Genomic DNA, 15,202 nt, shown 5'->3' on the forward strand with positions numbered 1-15,202 from the left:
GAGCAGGGCCTCTAGAATCACAGCGAGACTAGCAAGAACTCATTGTTGAGCCCCACGATCCACAGCACCTAATCTTCCAAACAGGTACTGAGCCTGCCACTTGGCTTCTGCTCACTGCAGTGCCTAATTTCTGTCAAATAAAAAAAGACCCTCCGTTACGTGTAGAACTAGAGATGTTTCTGTGTCTGAGACGAGGTGTCGAAAAGTCATGATGAAGTAGTGGACAAACGCCATGTATAGGCACCCTAGTTACGGGTGCTCGTAGATCTACGCCGCGTTTGGCCGCACCATCATCTGGACTGTTGTAAGGGGCATGCAGAAATGTACGCAAGCAAAAAAGTAACTACCGATAGCCTTGGCAAGGCTACAAAACAACAGGCGAAGCTGGTACACAAACAAAACATCCAACCATCATTTTCAGAGTTGCACAAAACGCCAGATTCACGAGTCCACGCGGGCAGGTTTGTTTGCTACCCTCATTCCGATTCCGCGATGGGTACCGACCGCATGGCCTGCCCATTCGGGGAATGACCGAACAAATGCAACCTTAAGCTTTCCATGTAAAAGTAGTGCTGGGTTGTAGGAAGTGGACTTACATAACTACGTCAGCAGTTCAATCTCCCCGGAAGAAGATACTTCTTCAATTGAGTATACATGGGATTTCGTTGCGGGTGCAACAACTACAAATGGTCGCGCCACCTTGCATTTAGTCGTTGACCTTTGCGGTACCCGTTGGCTGACTGCAATTGTTGTTGTGGTCGTGTCTGGCTGGGCTGCATCCTGTTGGTCATCACCACCTTCCTCCTCGGTGGTGTTGGGGGGCAGGATATCCACGGGGACAGTGACAGGAGTGTCCACAGGCAGTGTCCTGTTGAAGTGGAATTGATGACATCAATAAGTTCGATGTACTTGCACTTTTAAGTGCAAGTACATCGAAAAGAATGAACTGTAATTCTGATGCTCGTCATATAAAACCATTCTGCTCTATCCTTTATTCTATGTAACTTCTACTCGCCATGGGTTTTGAGCCCACATGGAACCTTTCTCCATGTTCTCGTTTTATTGTTTTGTGCAGCTATGTTTGGGAGATTGTGGTAATGAGCATGCCATCAGTGTTGTACTGACCAGATAAACTTCGTGTCTTTTCATTACTTTCTTGCCAGTGCTTCTTTTCTATTCTACTATAGGCTGTCGAAGTGCCTACGTCACGCTGCCTGAAAACTCGTAGTCACACGTAGTTACAAGCCCAAGTGGTAACAAACAAAAGTCGCGTCACCTGCACTTGTCGTGTTTCCAACGGTCACAGCATCACTTTGACTGGGGCGCGCTGGTGCAGATTGCGACTTCAAAATTTGTTTTACTTCAACAAGTTTCTCCTTGCCTCTCAAGCCATCGTGCAGTGTTTTCCTGCTGAGTGTTAACCAGCACCTGAGAGATAGGAGTTATGATTTTCGCTTGCCGCTGGACAAGGAAACGAGCCCAGAGTTGCTGGTGCTCTCCTCAGTCTAAAAGATGCTGTAGCTGTGGTCACTGCAGAATGCTGTCACTGGAAACATGAAAAGTGCAGGTGACGCGACTTTTGTTTGTCACCCCTTGGCCAAGTAGCTACGCGTTGTCAAGAAGCTGTGACGTCAGAGTTCGACGGCCTACTATGTCTCTATAATCGAATCGTTAATCCAGTATTCGGCAGTATTCTAGGGTGTTGACATGGGGGTTTGTCTAAGACCATGATTGAGAAATAGATGGTACCAGGTCCAAGTCCTGCCAGGAAGCGGAAGGATTGGTTCCAGCTGTGCTGCGGCCCATAGTCGATAGGAAACTCGTGGCCTGGCACGAGGGAAACATGAATGCAGCAAATGAGCTTTTCGGTCTCGGACCACTTTGGTGGTGGGCCTCCCACCGCTTTAGGAGCTGCTTCTGCACTTTAAATCTTTGAAGGGTGGTGGAGTTCCTACGGATGCTGAAAATTCAGTCTAACTGAGTCTTGAGCGGACCGTGAAATTGATTTCTACGTTTGTTGACAGGGGGTGACTTGGGCCTGTGGAGACTATCCAAAACTGTTATTATTGTTGATGTTATCATTTAACTCGGATGGTGAGCCAATTAAATTATTGTGAAAAGAAGAAGGACAAAATGTTACGAGTTATGAATAACTGTCCACCATTTTGTCGCACTCTCTGACTGTATAAGATCTGGTTACGTTGGTGGGCAGTTAGTCATAACTCGTAACATTTTGTCCTTCTACTTATCAGGATGTTATCATTGCATGTGTAATATGCACAGACATACCACTCTGCCATACTCCACCATTGAGAAATCAATGTGCTATGCACAGACATACCACTATGCCATACCCCACCATTGGAAAATCAATGTGTTATGCACAGACATACAATTATGCCATACCCCACCATTAGAAAATCAATGCAACTGCGTTTATATACAATATTTTTTTCTTTTTTCTCTATTTCGGACATACTTTTTGCATGTGCAATGACGGAGACTCAATCGATTTAGGCTAAGGCCTGTGGAGAATCCATAAACACAATTGAAGGGCTCCAATTCAAAACGCTATAATGACCAAACCGGAGCTTTTGCGTTTTTTTGTAATGGAAGAATTCATCATCACGCCACGGACGTCTGTGTGTGTCGGTTTTACGGGTCAAATTGAGATACATCCCAGTCAAAATGATGCCTAAAGTTTGCGTTCTTCTGCAAAACACGATAAAGGTCATTGCTGCTGCAGTGCAGACCGAAAAGAACAAAGGAAAAACTGCAGTTCCTGAACTTTCCATAAAACGGTTTTACATCGTGTTGAATCGGAGCCCTTCAATTGCAAATGCGATGCAGAGGTGGATCGTACTCAAATCCGAACATAAAAACGGACACATCGATGCTGATCAAAAATTGCACAGTTTTAATTGATCCTATCGGACTATTGTCAAAGTGAGATGTTGAAACTTGGGCAGTTATTGTAGAAGAAGGAGGCTGCTCCAGACGTTAGACCTACTCAGCTTACTCCAGTTCAGCTGATGAGTCAGTGATGACGAGAGGGGAATTCCCGGAAACACTGTGTGTTGAGCAGAGAGTGGTGCTTTCTTGCAGGCTTCACGAGGGGACCGCCTGACGTACTTTTCATGTGCTCCACACGGCAGTCGTGAGTCAGTCGTCTTGGCACGAAGTGCAAGTTCAAACGTTTGTAGCAGCCATCTTCTTGGACTATTGCTAGTGCCGAAAAATGGAGAGGATTGAAACACTCCTTCATAGATAGTAGCAGCCTGAAACTTTGGAACCTGAAAAAATTGATTGTTGTAGGTGACCTTCATGCAAAACAGATTTTTGCCAAAATGTAGGTAACATTCCAATTCTCCATTTCTACCTTGTTCGCTCACACATGATGCAACCAGGCGAAATTGTTCCTGTGCGCATTTATCTACCGTACAGGGTTTTCTCATTGTAAAGGCAGGGCAACATGTAACTGCTGGTGGCACTTCGGATGCAGGTAATTTCCAGAGCCACTAGCCATCCTTCATATCCTATGAGCGTATACACGTAAGTAGTGTAAAGTACAGCGAGTACGGCGCGTCCTTTTCTGGTCATAGTGTGGACGTGGGGTCCTGTCTGTAGGTCATACCACACGAACCGTGTATACACATTGCACGTTGTGCAGTCAATCCGTATACACGTTAACTTTTAGCGGACACGAGCTGCACACAAAAACCTAAGTGTGACTTTAGTACACTAAGGCTCTCACACCGCACACAATCTATTGCACTCTGCCATAGGATTATGTGTTTTTCCCTGGCTGTGAAATCAAGGTGGGGTGCTCTGGTGGTAATTTACAGTAGAGACCAAGAGCAAACAGTACACAAGCCACCGCCACACCAGTATAAAGTAGAAATTTATAGTAAGATCCTACCTGTGAACCTTCTTGATCTTGAAGGTGAGAAGGATGGCACATGCCACTGTCACGATGCTTACTACACTAGCAATGCCAACGATAGCTGCAGTTGATACACGCTGCTTTGTAGAATCATCGGCAGTGGAAGGCGGATGCAAGGATCGTGTTCCACTTGACATAGCTGATTTTAAGATGTAGGAGGTAGCGAGTTTGTGTGAAGTAGTCGTGGCGTCGTGGGCAGAAGCGCCGATGAAGTGGTAGTTGAACCGTAGGTTGTGACATTTTGGGCCACAAAAGGACATAAACAGAAACGAGGCATTCAGTACGAGATGTCGAGCAGAAACTAGTTACTTCTGACACACTGAGTGGTGTTGTACGGGCATACTGGGCCTACACAGAGTACACACCGAACCTACCATGAAAGACACATACATTCTTGCTCGCCTAGACGTATACAGCGTGCACACCGAGCCACCATGAAAGACACATACATCTTTGCACGGCTAGAAACAATTCTGCCACAAGTCTTTCTAGTACATGCTGAAGAAAGTTGTTGTCACTGCTCTAATGGTCACTTCTGCACCAGTAGATGCAACACAGTGGTCATAAAGTGTTTTCAAAACCCTTTGCAGTGCTTGATGCACTCACTGAAAGTACAAGGCAAGGAGAAACAGAATAGAACGTACCACTGGTGTCATGACTTGTAGGAGAGACTTCTAAATAGAACACAGCAAAATACACGCACATATATTATACCAGCGATTTTAGGGTAACAAAAGGACATAAACGAAAACGAGGAATTCAGTACCAGAGGTCGAGCAGCAACTAATTACTTCTGACATGCTCTGTAGTGTGATACAGACGTACTAGTTGTATACAGAGCACACACCGAGCCTACCATTAAAAACACATACATTTTTGCACGACTTGTCGTATAGAGAGTACACACTGAGCCTACCATGAAAAACACATACATCTTTGCGCGGCTAGAAACAATTCTGACACATGTTTTTTCTAGTACACGCTGCAGAAAGTTGTTGTCACTGCTCTAATGGTCACTTCTGCACCAGTAGATGCAACACAGTGGTCATAAAGTGTTTTCAAAACCCATTGCCGTGCTTGATGCACTCACTGAAAGTGCAAGGCAAGGAGAAACAGAATAGAACGTACCACTGGTATCATGACTTGTAGAAGAGACTACTGAATAGAACACAGCAAAATACACGCACACAGATACCAGCGATTTTAGGGTAGCAAAAGGACAGAAATGAAAACGAGGAATTCAGGACCTGAGCTAGAGGTCGAGCAGCAACTAGTTACTTCCGACATGCTCTGTGGTGTGGTACAGACATACTAGCAGCGTCTGCTCTAGGATTGTAGGACAGCCGGGTACACGTGTACCTGGCGCAACCATTTCAACCGGCTCGGAGCCGTGTACACATGTGCCTGACGCTGTCTCACCAGCCGAGTCACATGCGAGGTCTGTGGATTCGCCTCTTCGCTGGAGGCTCAAAGCAACACCTCAAACGATCAAGCTCAAACTGAGCACTTGCACACACCGGATACTGACTACTTTCACTTCGGTGTGCGCCTCCGCATGATCTGTCACACATACAAGCCATGTAGTCAATCCCTTCAAAGTTCGAGCGTGTAAAGTACCAACCGGGTCACAGGTGATCCGGTACTATATTTTCAACCAGGTCCAAGCGCCGTCCAACCAGGTCGATTACCCGGCTCACCCGGCTCTGGAGCAGACACTGACTAGTCGTATACGGAGTACACACCGAGCCTACCATGAAAAACACATACATTTTTGCACGACTTGTCGTATAGAGAGTACACACTGAGCCTACCATGAAAGACACATACATCTTTGCACGGCTAGAAACAATTCTGACACAAGTCTTTCTAGTACATGCTGCAGAAAGTTGTTGTCACTGCTCTAATGGCCATTTCTGCACCAGTAGATGCAACACAGTGGTCATACAGTATTGTTGAAATGAGCGTATCCATAACAAACGAGCGATCGGTTCCACTAACGAGCAAGCTATCGAGCGAGCTAACGAGTTTCATTGATGTGGCAAATATGTTTTTTTGAATATTTTGTTTCTAAGTTAGATTTTATTCAGCTGGTTCAAATCATCACCGCCGGCATTTGGGATTGCTGTTGCTTCACTTCATTCTGCTGTTTGGTGTCGAGATGTCTTTTCAGCGCCGTCGTTGAGTAGCCTTGGTAAGAATAGACCGTTTTGCAAAGATTGCAAAGAGCCCTGGTCTTCGCTGCTTAGCGGGAGAAAACTTCCAAACGACTGAGCGTAACTTTCACTCGAATGGAGAGGTGACCGAAACATATCCTGCGACAGGTCAGCAGATGCGGAACAAGACATCAGTAGAGTCCACCAAAGCTGCAACGGCAACTGAAACAACTCAAGTGTCGTGCAGACATACAGTCACCGTAACTGCGAGTGATTTTCACTTTGCGCGGGACTGGACTCTCGATCGACCAGGGAGTCGTAAAATATTTTACGACTCCCCAGTCAACATGTACTGTCATGTGTACGGAGTACGGTGTACGGTGTTCGTTAGTGCAAACAAGCTGGCCGCACACACGAGCCGAGTTTCTGACGAGCGAGCTAACGAGTATCCGGTGAGATCGTTTCAACACTATCATACAGTGTTTTCAAAACCCATTGCAGTGCTTGATGCACTCACTGAAAGTACAAGGCAAGGAGAAACAGAATAGAACGTACCACGGGTAACAGGACTTGTAGGAGAGACTACTAAATAGAACACAGCAAAATACACACACATAGATACCAGCGCATTTAGGGTAACAAAAGGACATAAACGAAAACGAGGAATTCAGTACCAGGGGTCGAGCAGCAACTAATTTCTTCTGACATGCTCTGTGGTGTGATACAAACATACTAGTTGTATACAGAGCACACACTGAGACTCCCAAGAAAGACACATCCATCTTAGCACGGCTAGTCGTATACGGAGTACACACCGAGCCTACCATGAAGCACACATCAGTGGCGGATCCAGGATTTGGCCGAAGAGGGGGCCCAAGGTATCCGTCCCGGATGCCCCCTGCCCACCCCCCCCCCCTGGATCCGCCACTGCACATACATCTTTGCACGGCTAGAAACAATTCTGCCACAAGTCTTTCTAGTACACGTTGCAGAAAGTTGTTGTCACTGCTCTAATGGCCATTTCTGCACCAGTAGATGCAACACAGTGGTCATACAGTATTGTTGAAATGAGCGTATCTATAACAAACGAGCGATCGGTTCCACTAACGAGCAAGCTATCGAGCGAGCTAACGAGTTTCATTGATGTGGCAAATATGTTTTTTTGAATATTTTGTTTCTAAGTTAGATTTTATTCAGCTGGTTCAAATCATCACCGCCGGCATTTGGGATTGCTGTTGCTTCACTTCATTCTGCTGTTTGGTGTCGAGATGTCTTTTCAGCGCCGTCGTTGAGTAGCCTTGGTAAGAATAGACCGTTTTGCAAAGATTGCAAAGAGCCCTGGTCTTCGCTGCTTAGCGGGAGAAAATTTCCAAACGACTGAGCGTAACTTTCACTCGAATGGAGAGGTGACCGAAGCATATCCTGCGACAGGTCAGCAGATGCGGAACAAGACATCAGTAGAGTCCACCAAAGCTGCAACGGCAACTGAAACAACTCAAGTGTCGTGCAGACATACAGTCACCGTAACTGCGAGTGATTTTCACTTTGCGCGGGACTGGACTCTCGATCGACCAGGGAGTTGGAAAATATTTTACGACTCCCCAGTCAACATGTACTGTCATGTGTACGGAGTACGGTGTGCGGTGTTCGTTAGTGCAAACGAGCTGGCCGCACAAACGAGCCGAGTTTCTGGCGAGCGAGCTAACGAGTATCCGGTGAGATCGTTTCAACACTATCATACAGTGTTTTCAAAACCCATTGCAGTGCTTGATGCACTCACTGAAAGTACAAGGCAAGGAGAAACAGAATAGAACGTACCACTGGTAACAGGACTTGTAGGAGAGACTACTAAATAGAACACAGGAAAATACACACAGATAGATACCAGCGCATTTAGGGTAACAAAAGGACATAAACGAAAACGAGGAATTCAGTACCAGGGGTCGAGCAGCAACTAATTTCTTCTTACATGCTCTGTGGTGTGATACAGGCAAACTAGTTGTATACAGAGCACACACTGAGACTCCCAAGAAAGACACATACATCTTAGCACGGCTAGTCGTATACGGAGTACACACCAAGCCTACCATGAAACACACATCAGTGGCGGATCCAGGATTTGGCCGAAGAGGGGGCCCAAGGTATCCGTCCCGGATGCCCCCTGCCCCCCCCCCCCCCCCTGGATCCGCCACTGCACATACATCTTTGCACGGCTAGAAACAATTCTGCCACAAGTCTTTCTAGTACACGTTGCAGAAAGTTGTTGTCACTGCTCTAATGGCCATTTATGCACCAGTAGATGCAACACAGTGGTCATGCAGTGTTTTCAAAACCCATTGCAGTGCTTGATGCACTCACTGAAAGTGCAAGGCAAGGAGAAACAGAATAGAACGTACCACTGGTAACAGGAATTGTAGGAGAGACTACTAAATAGAACACAGCAAAATACACGCACATATATACCGACACACAAGCATATGCGTTACACACAGAAAGGCAGAGATGGAAAGAAGCAAGTGAAAACCTAGATTGCAGCTACTAGTGATCCCCATGTGAAGTACACATAGGTTTTGCCATACAGGAGTGTGCACTCAAACATTGCCAGTGACATTAGTGTTCAGCGCCTGTCTCTGTCTCACCCAAGCATGAACCATGGCACAATTCACAACACATCAATGTGAAGTTGTGTGATGCATAGCACATAAGGCACTTACCCACACACTTGCTCCCTGCCCATATATAGTTTAGTTTACAAATACAGTTGACAGTGCCTTGTCCCATCACGTGATTACAGGATTCAACATTGATGTCATCGGAACATCTAACTCTGCAACCTGGAATGGAAATAGAAGAGAACGGGTGCAAAAAGTGTGCCATTTACCGGTATTATTATAGACCAGCATGTTTGTGTGTTTGCTTGGAACTAGGATAATTCAAGGTCTATTTTAGACGTTAGTTTTATTACGCAAGTCGTCATTGTCGGCAAAAACGGATAGTGAGCGTGAAATTGTGTGCTAGAGTGATCACTATATTTAGATAGGCATAGCAAGTAGAATGTGACCTCCATCACCAGTTAGTAACACTTCGAGACACCAATGACCGGCGCACAACTTCACGGCCATTTGAAACCGCTTTCCAACTGTTCTCGTTCGGCAACTCGACAGACCCAGATAAAGCTGGAAAAATAACTCGCTGCTTCACACTCTTAAAACCCCGAAAAAACCCTCATCACTAGTAGTGTGGAAACGATCTCACCGAGTACTCGTTAGCTCGCTCGCCAGAAACTCGGTTCGTTTGTGCGGCCAGCTCATGTGCACTAACGAACACCGTACTCCGTACACATGGCGGTATATATCGACCGGGAGTCGTAAATATTTTACGACTCCCTGGTACGAAGAGTCCAGTCCCACGCAAAAAGAAAATCACTCGCAGTTACAGTGACCGTATGCCTGCACAACGCGAATGTGTTTCAGTTGTCGTTGCAGCTTTGGTGGCCTCCACTGATGTCTTGTTCCGCATCTGCTGATCTGTCGCAGGACATGCTTCTGTCAACTTTCCATTCGAGTGAAAGTTAGTCCCAGTCATTTGGAAGTTTTCTCGCGCGATGCAGCGAAGAACAGGGCTACTTGCAATCGTTGCAAAACGGTCTATTCTTACAAAGGCTGCTCAACGACTGCGCTGAAACGACATCTCGGCACCAAACAGTAGTCCGAAGTGAAGCAGAAGCAACCCCAAATACCAGCAGTGATAATTATTTGAACCAGCTGAATTGAATAAGAAATCGAGCTTAGAAAAAAATACGTAAAAAATCATATTGCCACATCAATGAAACTCGTTAGCTCTCTCGATAGCTTGCTCGTTAGTGGAACTGTTCGCTGGTTTGTTAACCCCGTTAGCGCAAGCGTCGTACTGGTACGACGCACATGAGTTGCATGCCCCACGGCCGTCGTACTAGTACGACGCGCGCTGTACACTGTACAGTGAACCTGCATCTCATAGTTGTGGGGTCCGTGTTGAGTCCATAGCAACTTATTCAAACTATCGTAACTCACCCACTACTTGGTCGATTCTCACAATCGAAACCTGTATCTGCACGTGAAAACTCTCAGTTGGCGATAGAAACAATCGCCGATGCATTACGACTACCGGTTGTTGAGATATGCGACTCGACACGGCAAATTTCAACTAGATTTTTTCGTGCAGTCTGAAGAACGCGTATTTTCCATTGTGGATCATTTTTGCGCTACTTGCTGCCATGGAAACAAGATTCAAATGGAGTCTTGACAAAACATTTGAGCTCGATACGAGCAAGGAGACCGAAATGGCAGCTGAATATTTGACCCCGGTTAGTCTTGGCCGTACTCGAGTCTGTCGAGCACGTTGATGAAGTTTGCCAGACTGTAGCACGGGGTTTTGGTTTCCCTCCGAGCTGGGTTTGCCACCAGTTTGTTCCTCGGCTCAAGACCTTTCCACGAAGCTCAAGATCGTGGAATTCGTCCAACGGAAGGTAAAGTTATCGATCCTTGAACAGGTAGTACTTTCACGGGAAAATACGATTTTTACAGGTGTTGACGTTTGGGCGCGTTCAAGTAGCGTCGTGCTAAAGATACGCTTGTTTCAACACCAATAATAACTAGTGTACCGACTTACTTTCACATGCTGGTGGTCTTGGGTTCCATACTCCGCCACTCTGGCATGTAGAATAGGTCACATCCAGACTGGTGTTAGCAAGAAACCCCGCTTGACACCTTATTGATATGTTCGTACCAATCGCCCTGCTAAAATCAGTAATGGGTTTGAAGTTGTGTTTTGCAAAAATGAGATCTGGACAAAGTTCTGGAAACAAAGAAGAGAACATTCAAGCCGGTTGTAGGTTTTGTGGTAGCAAGTCTTCAGTGTGCAATAATGGATAGAGTGAAGACTTGAGAAATAAACCATGATCGGAATTTCAAAATTTGGGACTTGATGGAGAGTTGCAAAGTATTAGGAAATTAGACCAGGTTCCTCGTACTGCTCTTTTCTCTCCAAAACTCAACACTTGCTAATCAGATACGAAAGAAAGAAAAACCTCCTCAGTCACACCACCAGGACTCGAACCAGGGATGTTCGCGAGAAAGGTCCCTGGTTCGAGTTAGTCCCATATAGTCCCATATTAGCTGCAGTATGTGAAAGTGAACAAGCGCCCTACATCAGAGCATCCGGACACGAGTCCGTGTATGGAAGGTGTGGGGGAAAGCATACGGGGTGCAGTGACAGACGTACAGCCAGCATGCAACACAGAGTGTGCATAAACCATGAGCGGAAATCACGTAGTATTCATGCCGAAATGTGAATATAGGTCATGCACAAGTGCTACCAAACTAGGCTATTGTTCCTTGGAATATAAATACTCCAACATAGTCGGAGACCAGGTTCTAGATGCGCCTATGAAAGGATATTCAGGAGGAGAAAAAGTGGTCGGATCGATAAGGTTGTCGGAGACTCAAGTTTAACTGTGCAGGAACGTAGTGTTATTTTGTATCACGCATGTGCAATAGTCAGGTGTACACACACACACATGTGCAATAGTCAGGTGTACACACACACACACACATGTGTACAATAGTCAGGTGTACACACACACACACATGTGCAATAGTCAGGTGCACCACACACACACACACACATGTGTACATACACGTAATATTGCGAGTGAGACACACAGCTAATAAATCATTTCTTAATTTCATTCTCCTTTCTACTCCAGTAACCATGCTGTACAGTACACAGTCAGTTATTGAGAGATTATTGCACAGAAAATAGGAAATGGTTTCAAACTTACCTAAAATGTTGAGTTGATATGTTTGTGTTGAGTTGTGATCCACTGTTCTGCAATGGTACAGTCCAGTGTATGATGTGTCCAGTATAGGATGTACTGTGGTGTTTACCTGTGCACCGTTTAGAGATCCTGAGAAGGCACCTGTCTCGGCCAACACTAGACTACCATCAGTCTTCTCTAGTCGAATGAAGGGTCCTGATCCACTGATCACAACACATGCAGGTAAGTAACTGGTAACATTGGCTGTAGGTTGTCCATCACCAAATGTCACGCGGAATGCTGTTGTTGATTGTCCTGTACCAGCAGCATTTAGACTGACATGTTGACCTGTATGAAGGTACACATGTGGAACAGTGTGACAATGTTAACTCAATACATCACTACCAGCAATGACAATGACCTGACAATACTATCATAATGCTAACTCAATACATCACTACCAGCAATGACAATGACCTGACAATACTATCACAATGTTAACTCAATACATCACTACCAGCAATGACAATGACCTGACAATACTATCATAATGCTAACTCAATACATCACTACCAGCAATGACAATGACCTGACAATACTATCATAATGTTAACTCAATACATCACTACCAGCAATGACAATGACCTGACAATACTATCATAATGTTAACTCAATACATCACTACCAGCAATGACAATGACCTGACAATACTATCACAATGTTAACTCAATACATCACTACCAGCAATGACAATGACCTGACAATACTATCACAATGTTAACTCAATACATCACTACCAGCAATGACAATGACCTGACAATACTATCACAATGCTAACTCAATACATCACCACCAGCAATGACAATGACCTGACAATACTATCACAATGCTACATGTTGCATTAGCCTTCACACAAACCAGAGGCCTAGCCAAAGCCGGCTCAGGGAGGGCGACCTGCCGGCTGAGACAGCTCCAAGGGCTCCAAGGGTTATTTTGGCCGGCTGGCAAACAATTGAGATTTAGAGAAATTTTAGTTTCTACAAGTACAAGTATTCGTAGCATGCTGTGTTCGGGATCATTTTTCTTTCAATCATGTCACCAAGCCCACTATCCTCCGCCAAGGTAAGAGTCGACCACTGTCAGCTGTCGAAAATAGGTCCAGTTTCTGCCACTACAATGTCCGAATAATCGTGGAAACAGAACGACGGGCACGGCAGCAGCGAAAACTACTTCCACTGTACTGGCACTGCACTACAGTGCACTAGCACTCGAGTCAGTAGATCTACGTAGCAGAGGCTACTCAGGCTCAGTGCTAGCTCTTCACTCACCCTGAAAAGCACTTGAGTATGCACTTGAGTACATGTACGTTGTCGTTGGTGCGCAGAGTGCCAGTAAAATGTAACAGGTGCTAGGTCCGGTCATGGTTCGCTGCTTCCGGTGGGTACACGGCTGTGACACTGACAGCTACAGACTCTGGACTGTCATATCGTGGGCCATTCGTGGCTGGGTCTTGTGCATGCTGCATTTCGGAACACATGACCATCACATTGTACACTACTCCAGTTGTTTTGGCGGACCACTCAGGCACTGCGTTGCTTTAGATAGTTTTAATAGTTGTAGCTCTTCAAGTAGTTCCTCCACGTTACACATGATCCATGCTGATGTAGCTGTTTCAATAGTGTTTGTTTCCTTTTCATATTAATTATTTTTGTTAATTTACCTATAGTCACAATGTCATTGTCACAACTGCTTGATAAATGTCCATAATTGGACGAAGCGAAAGGAGATGCAAGCTGCAATGAAAGATTTGTAGTGGTGTGTGTGTGTGTGTGTGTCTGTGTGGATATGTGACTGATGGCGGGGGTCTGGGGGCGCAGCCCCCAGAACGATGCATTTTCACTAGAACGTTGGCCGGCTGGCATAAAATCCTGGCTAGACCTCTGCAAACATCAGGGAAGCGAACAACATTGTCATCTGACACACATGAAAATAATGACATTGCCAGCACCAAATTCATCCACCATAATATAGCTTACCATTGCAGCCTGTCAGCAACAGGGGACAGAAGAGAAGCAAGCAGCCAATCAGGACACCTTCACAGTGGGACACACAAAGAGAAAATGAGAACAGAGATCTAAATTTTAAAAATGACACTAATGTTGGGTATGAGTAGGGACTTCAATCGAAAAACCAAATTCGTGAGTTTCGCATAAAACGCTAGTTTTTCTAAACCGGGAAGATGTGAGAAACAACCTGGGAAAATTTGAACTCAAAATTCCAAGGCAATCTAGAGTTATACTCGATTGAAGATCGGAAAACGGGTGGAGAAAATAGTCACAGAAGTAAATGCAAGTATGTATGTGAGCCGTGTGGTTTCCGTCCAGCACTGCACTATCTGGTGCATACATTGCGATACAGGATGTGTGCATGCATGCAGTGTGCACGCAGGCCGTGCGCGCCTGCTTGCACAAGTCACACGTTTTCACCGTCACTGCTTCTACAGTGTGCGCGCAGTTCACTCGAATTTTTTCGTCTACCTACAGGAAATCGCCGTGTGCTGGTTTCTGTGATCATCTTCCTTCTACCGCGCCAAAGCGCGAGCCTCAATGTTCTAGAATCCTCTTGGTTCAGGCCAATTCGAGGCCGCTGAACACGAAAATCGGGTGTTCCTCGCGGGGCCGAGTACGGATCTGGTCGAAATTAGTACTTCGAAGTGCAACCGCGCCAAGCGCGGAGGCATTATTAATTTTTTGGAAGCATGGCATGTGTGGCACCATTGGAAAGGTGATGACCTCAGCTACCTAGAAATAGCATCGACAACGCCGAAAAGGCCGCGGGAGAAGATACTCGGGCCTCGAACTGCATCTCGAACTGCAGTCATGAGGCGCCCATTCACTTTGTACAGGCGAGCTGTGACTGCATTTTTCGCTTTTCAGTGACCGGAACTGAACTCGCTAGTATGAGTATGGAAAGGACGGGAAGCTAAATGAATTGCACACGAAACTAAAAACCTTGCACCCTTTGTTGGGTATACATGCATTGAATGGGTTGAATCCAACCAATTCCATTTGCATGCAAACCCATGCCAGGTAAGATGTGAACCATCAACCCACAAGAAAATCCTGATACCCACAGGCCCCGGTGCATTGCCAAAGCATGGTTTTGACAATAGCTGAAGAGGTCTAAAAGGGGGTGCATTTGACTTTGCTCAGAAATGCGCCGTTGAAAAGCAACAGAAGTGCACACGCGCCCTCATTACAGTAAGCTTCCGTAAAAAGGCTCACGAGCTGCAATTTTATTTGTGCTTCG

At 45.7% G+C, this 15,202-nt stretch overlaps 1 protein-coding gene across 1 annotated transcript in view; it reads right to left on the reverse strand.

Annotated features, from left to right (window-relative positions):
• Window positions 1-527: 527 nt before the first annotated feature.
• Window positions 528-15,202, reverse strand: part of LOC135811938 (uncharacterized) — a 49,476-nt gene continuing 34,801 nt past the window's right edge. Inside the window, exons 3-13 of the mRNA XM_065325210.1 lie at window positions 13,930-13,986; window positions 11,918-12,241; window positions 10,747-10,932; window positions 8,811-8,930; window positions 8,493-8,522; window positions 7,915-7,944; window positions 6,652-6,681; window positions 5,072-5,101; window positions 4,588-4,617; window positions 3,920-4,082; window positions 528-868 (exon numbers count right to left, since the gene is read on the reverse strand). Of these exons, the coding sequence (XP_065181282.1) occupies window positions 601-868; window positions 3,920-4,082; window positions 4,588-4,617; window positions 5,072-5,101; window positions 6,652-6,681; window positions 7,915-7,944; window positions 8,493-8,522; window positions 8,811-8,930; window positions 10,747-10,932; window positions 11,918-12,241; window positions 13,930-13,986 (1,268 nt within the window). The 3' untranslated portion in view covers window positions 528-600. The remainder of the gene's footprint in view (window positions 869-3,919; window positions 4,083-4,587; window positions 4,618-5,071; window positions 5,102-6,651; window positions 6,682-7,914; window positions 7,945-8,492; window positions 8,523-8,810; window positions 8,931-10,746; window positions 10,933-11,917; window positions 12,242-13,929; window positions 13,987-15,202) is intronic.

The sequence above is a fragment of the Sycon ciliatum genome, chromosome 3, assembly GCF_964019385.1.
Source record: "Sycon ciliatum chromosome 3, ocSycCili1.1, whole genome shotgun sequence".
Classification (NCBI taxonomy): domain Eukaryota; kingdom Metazoa; phylum Porifera; class Calcarea; order Leucosolenida; family Sycettidae; genus Sycon; species Sycon ciliatum.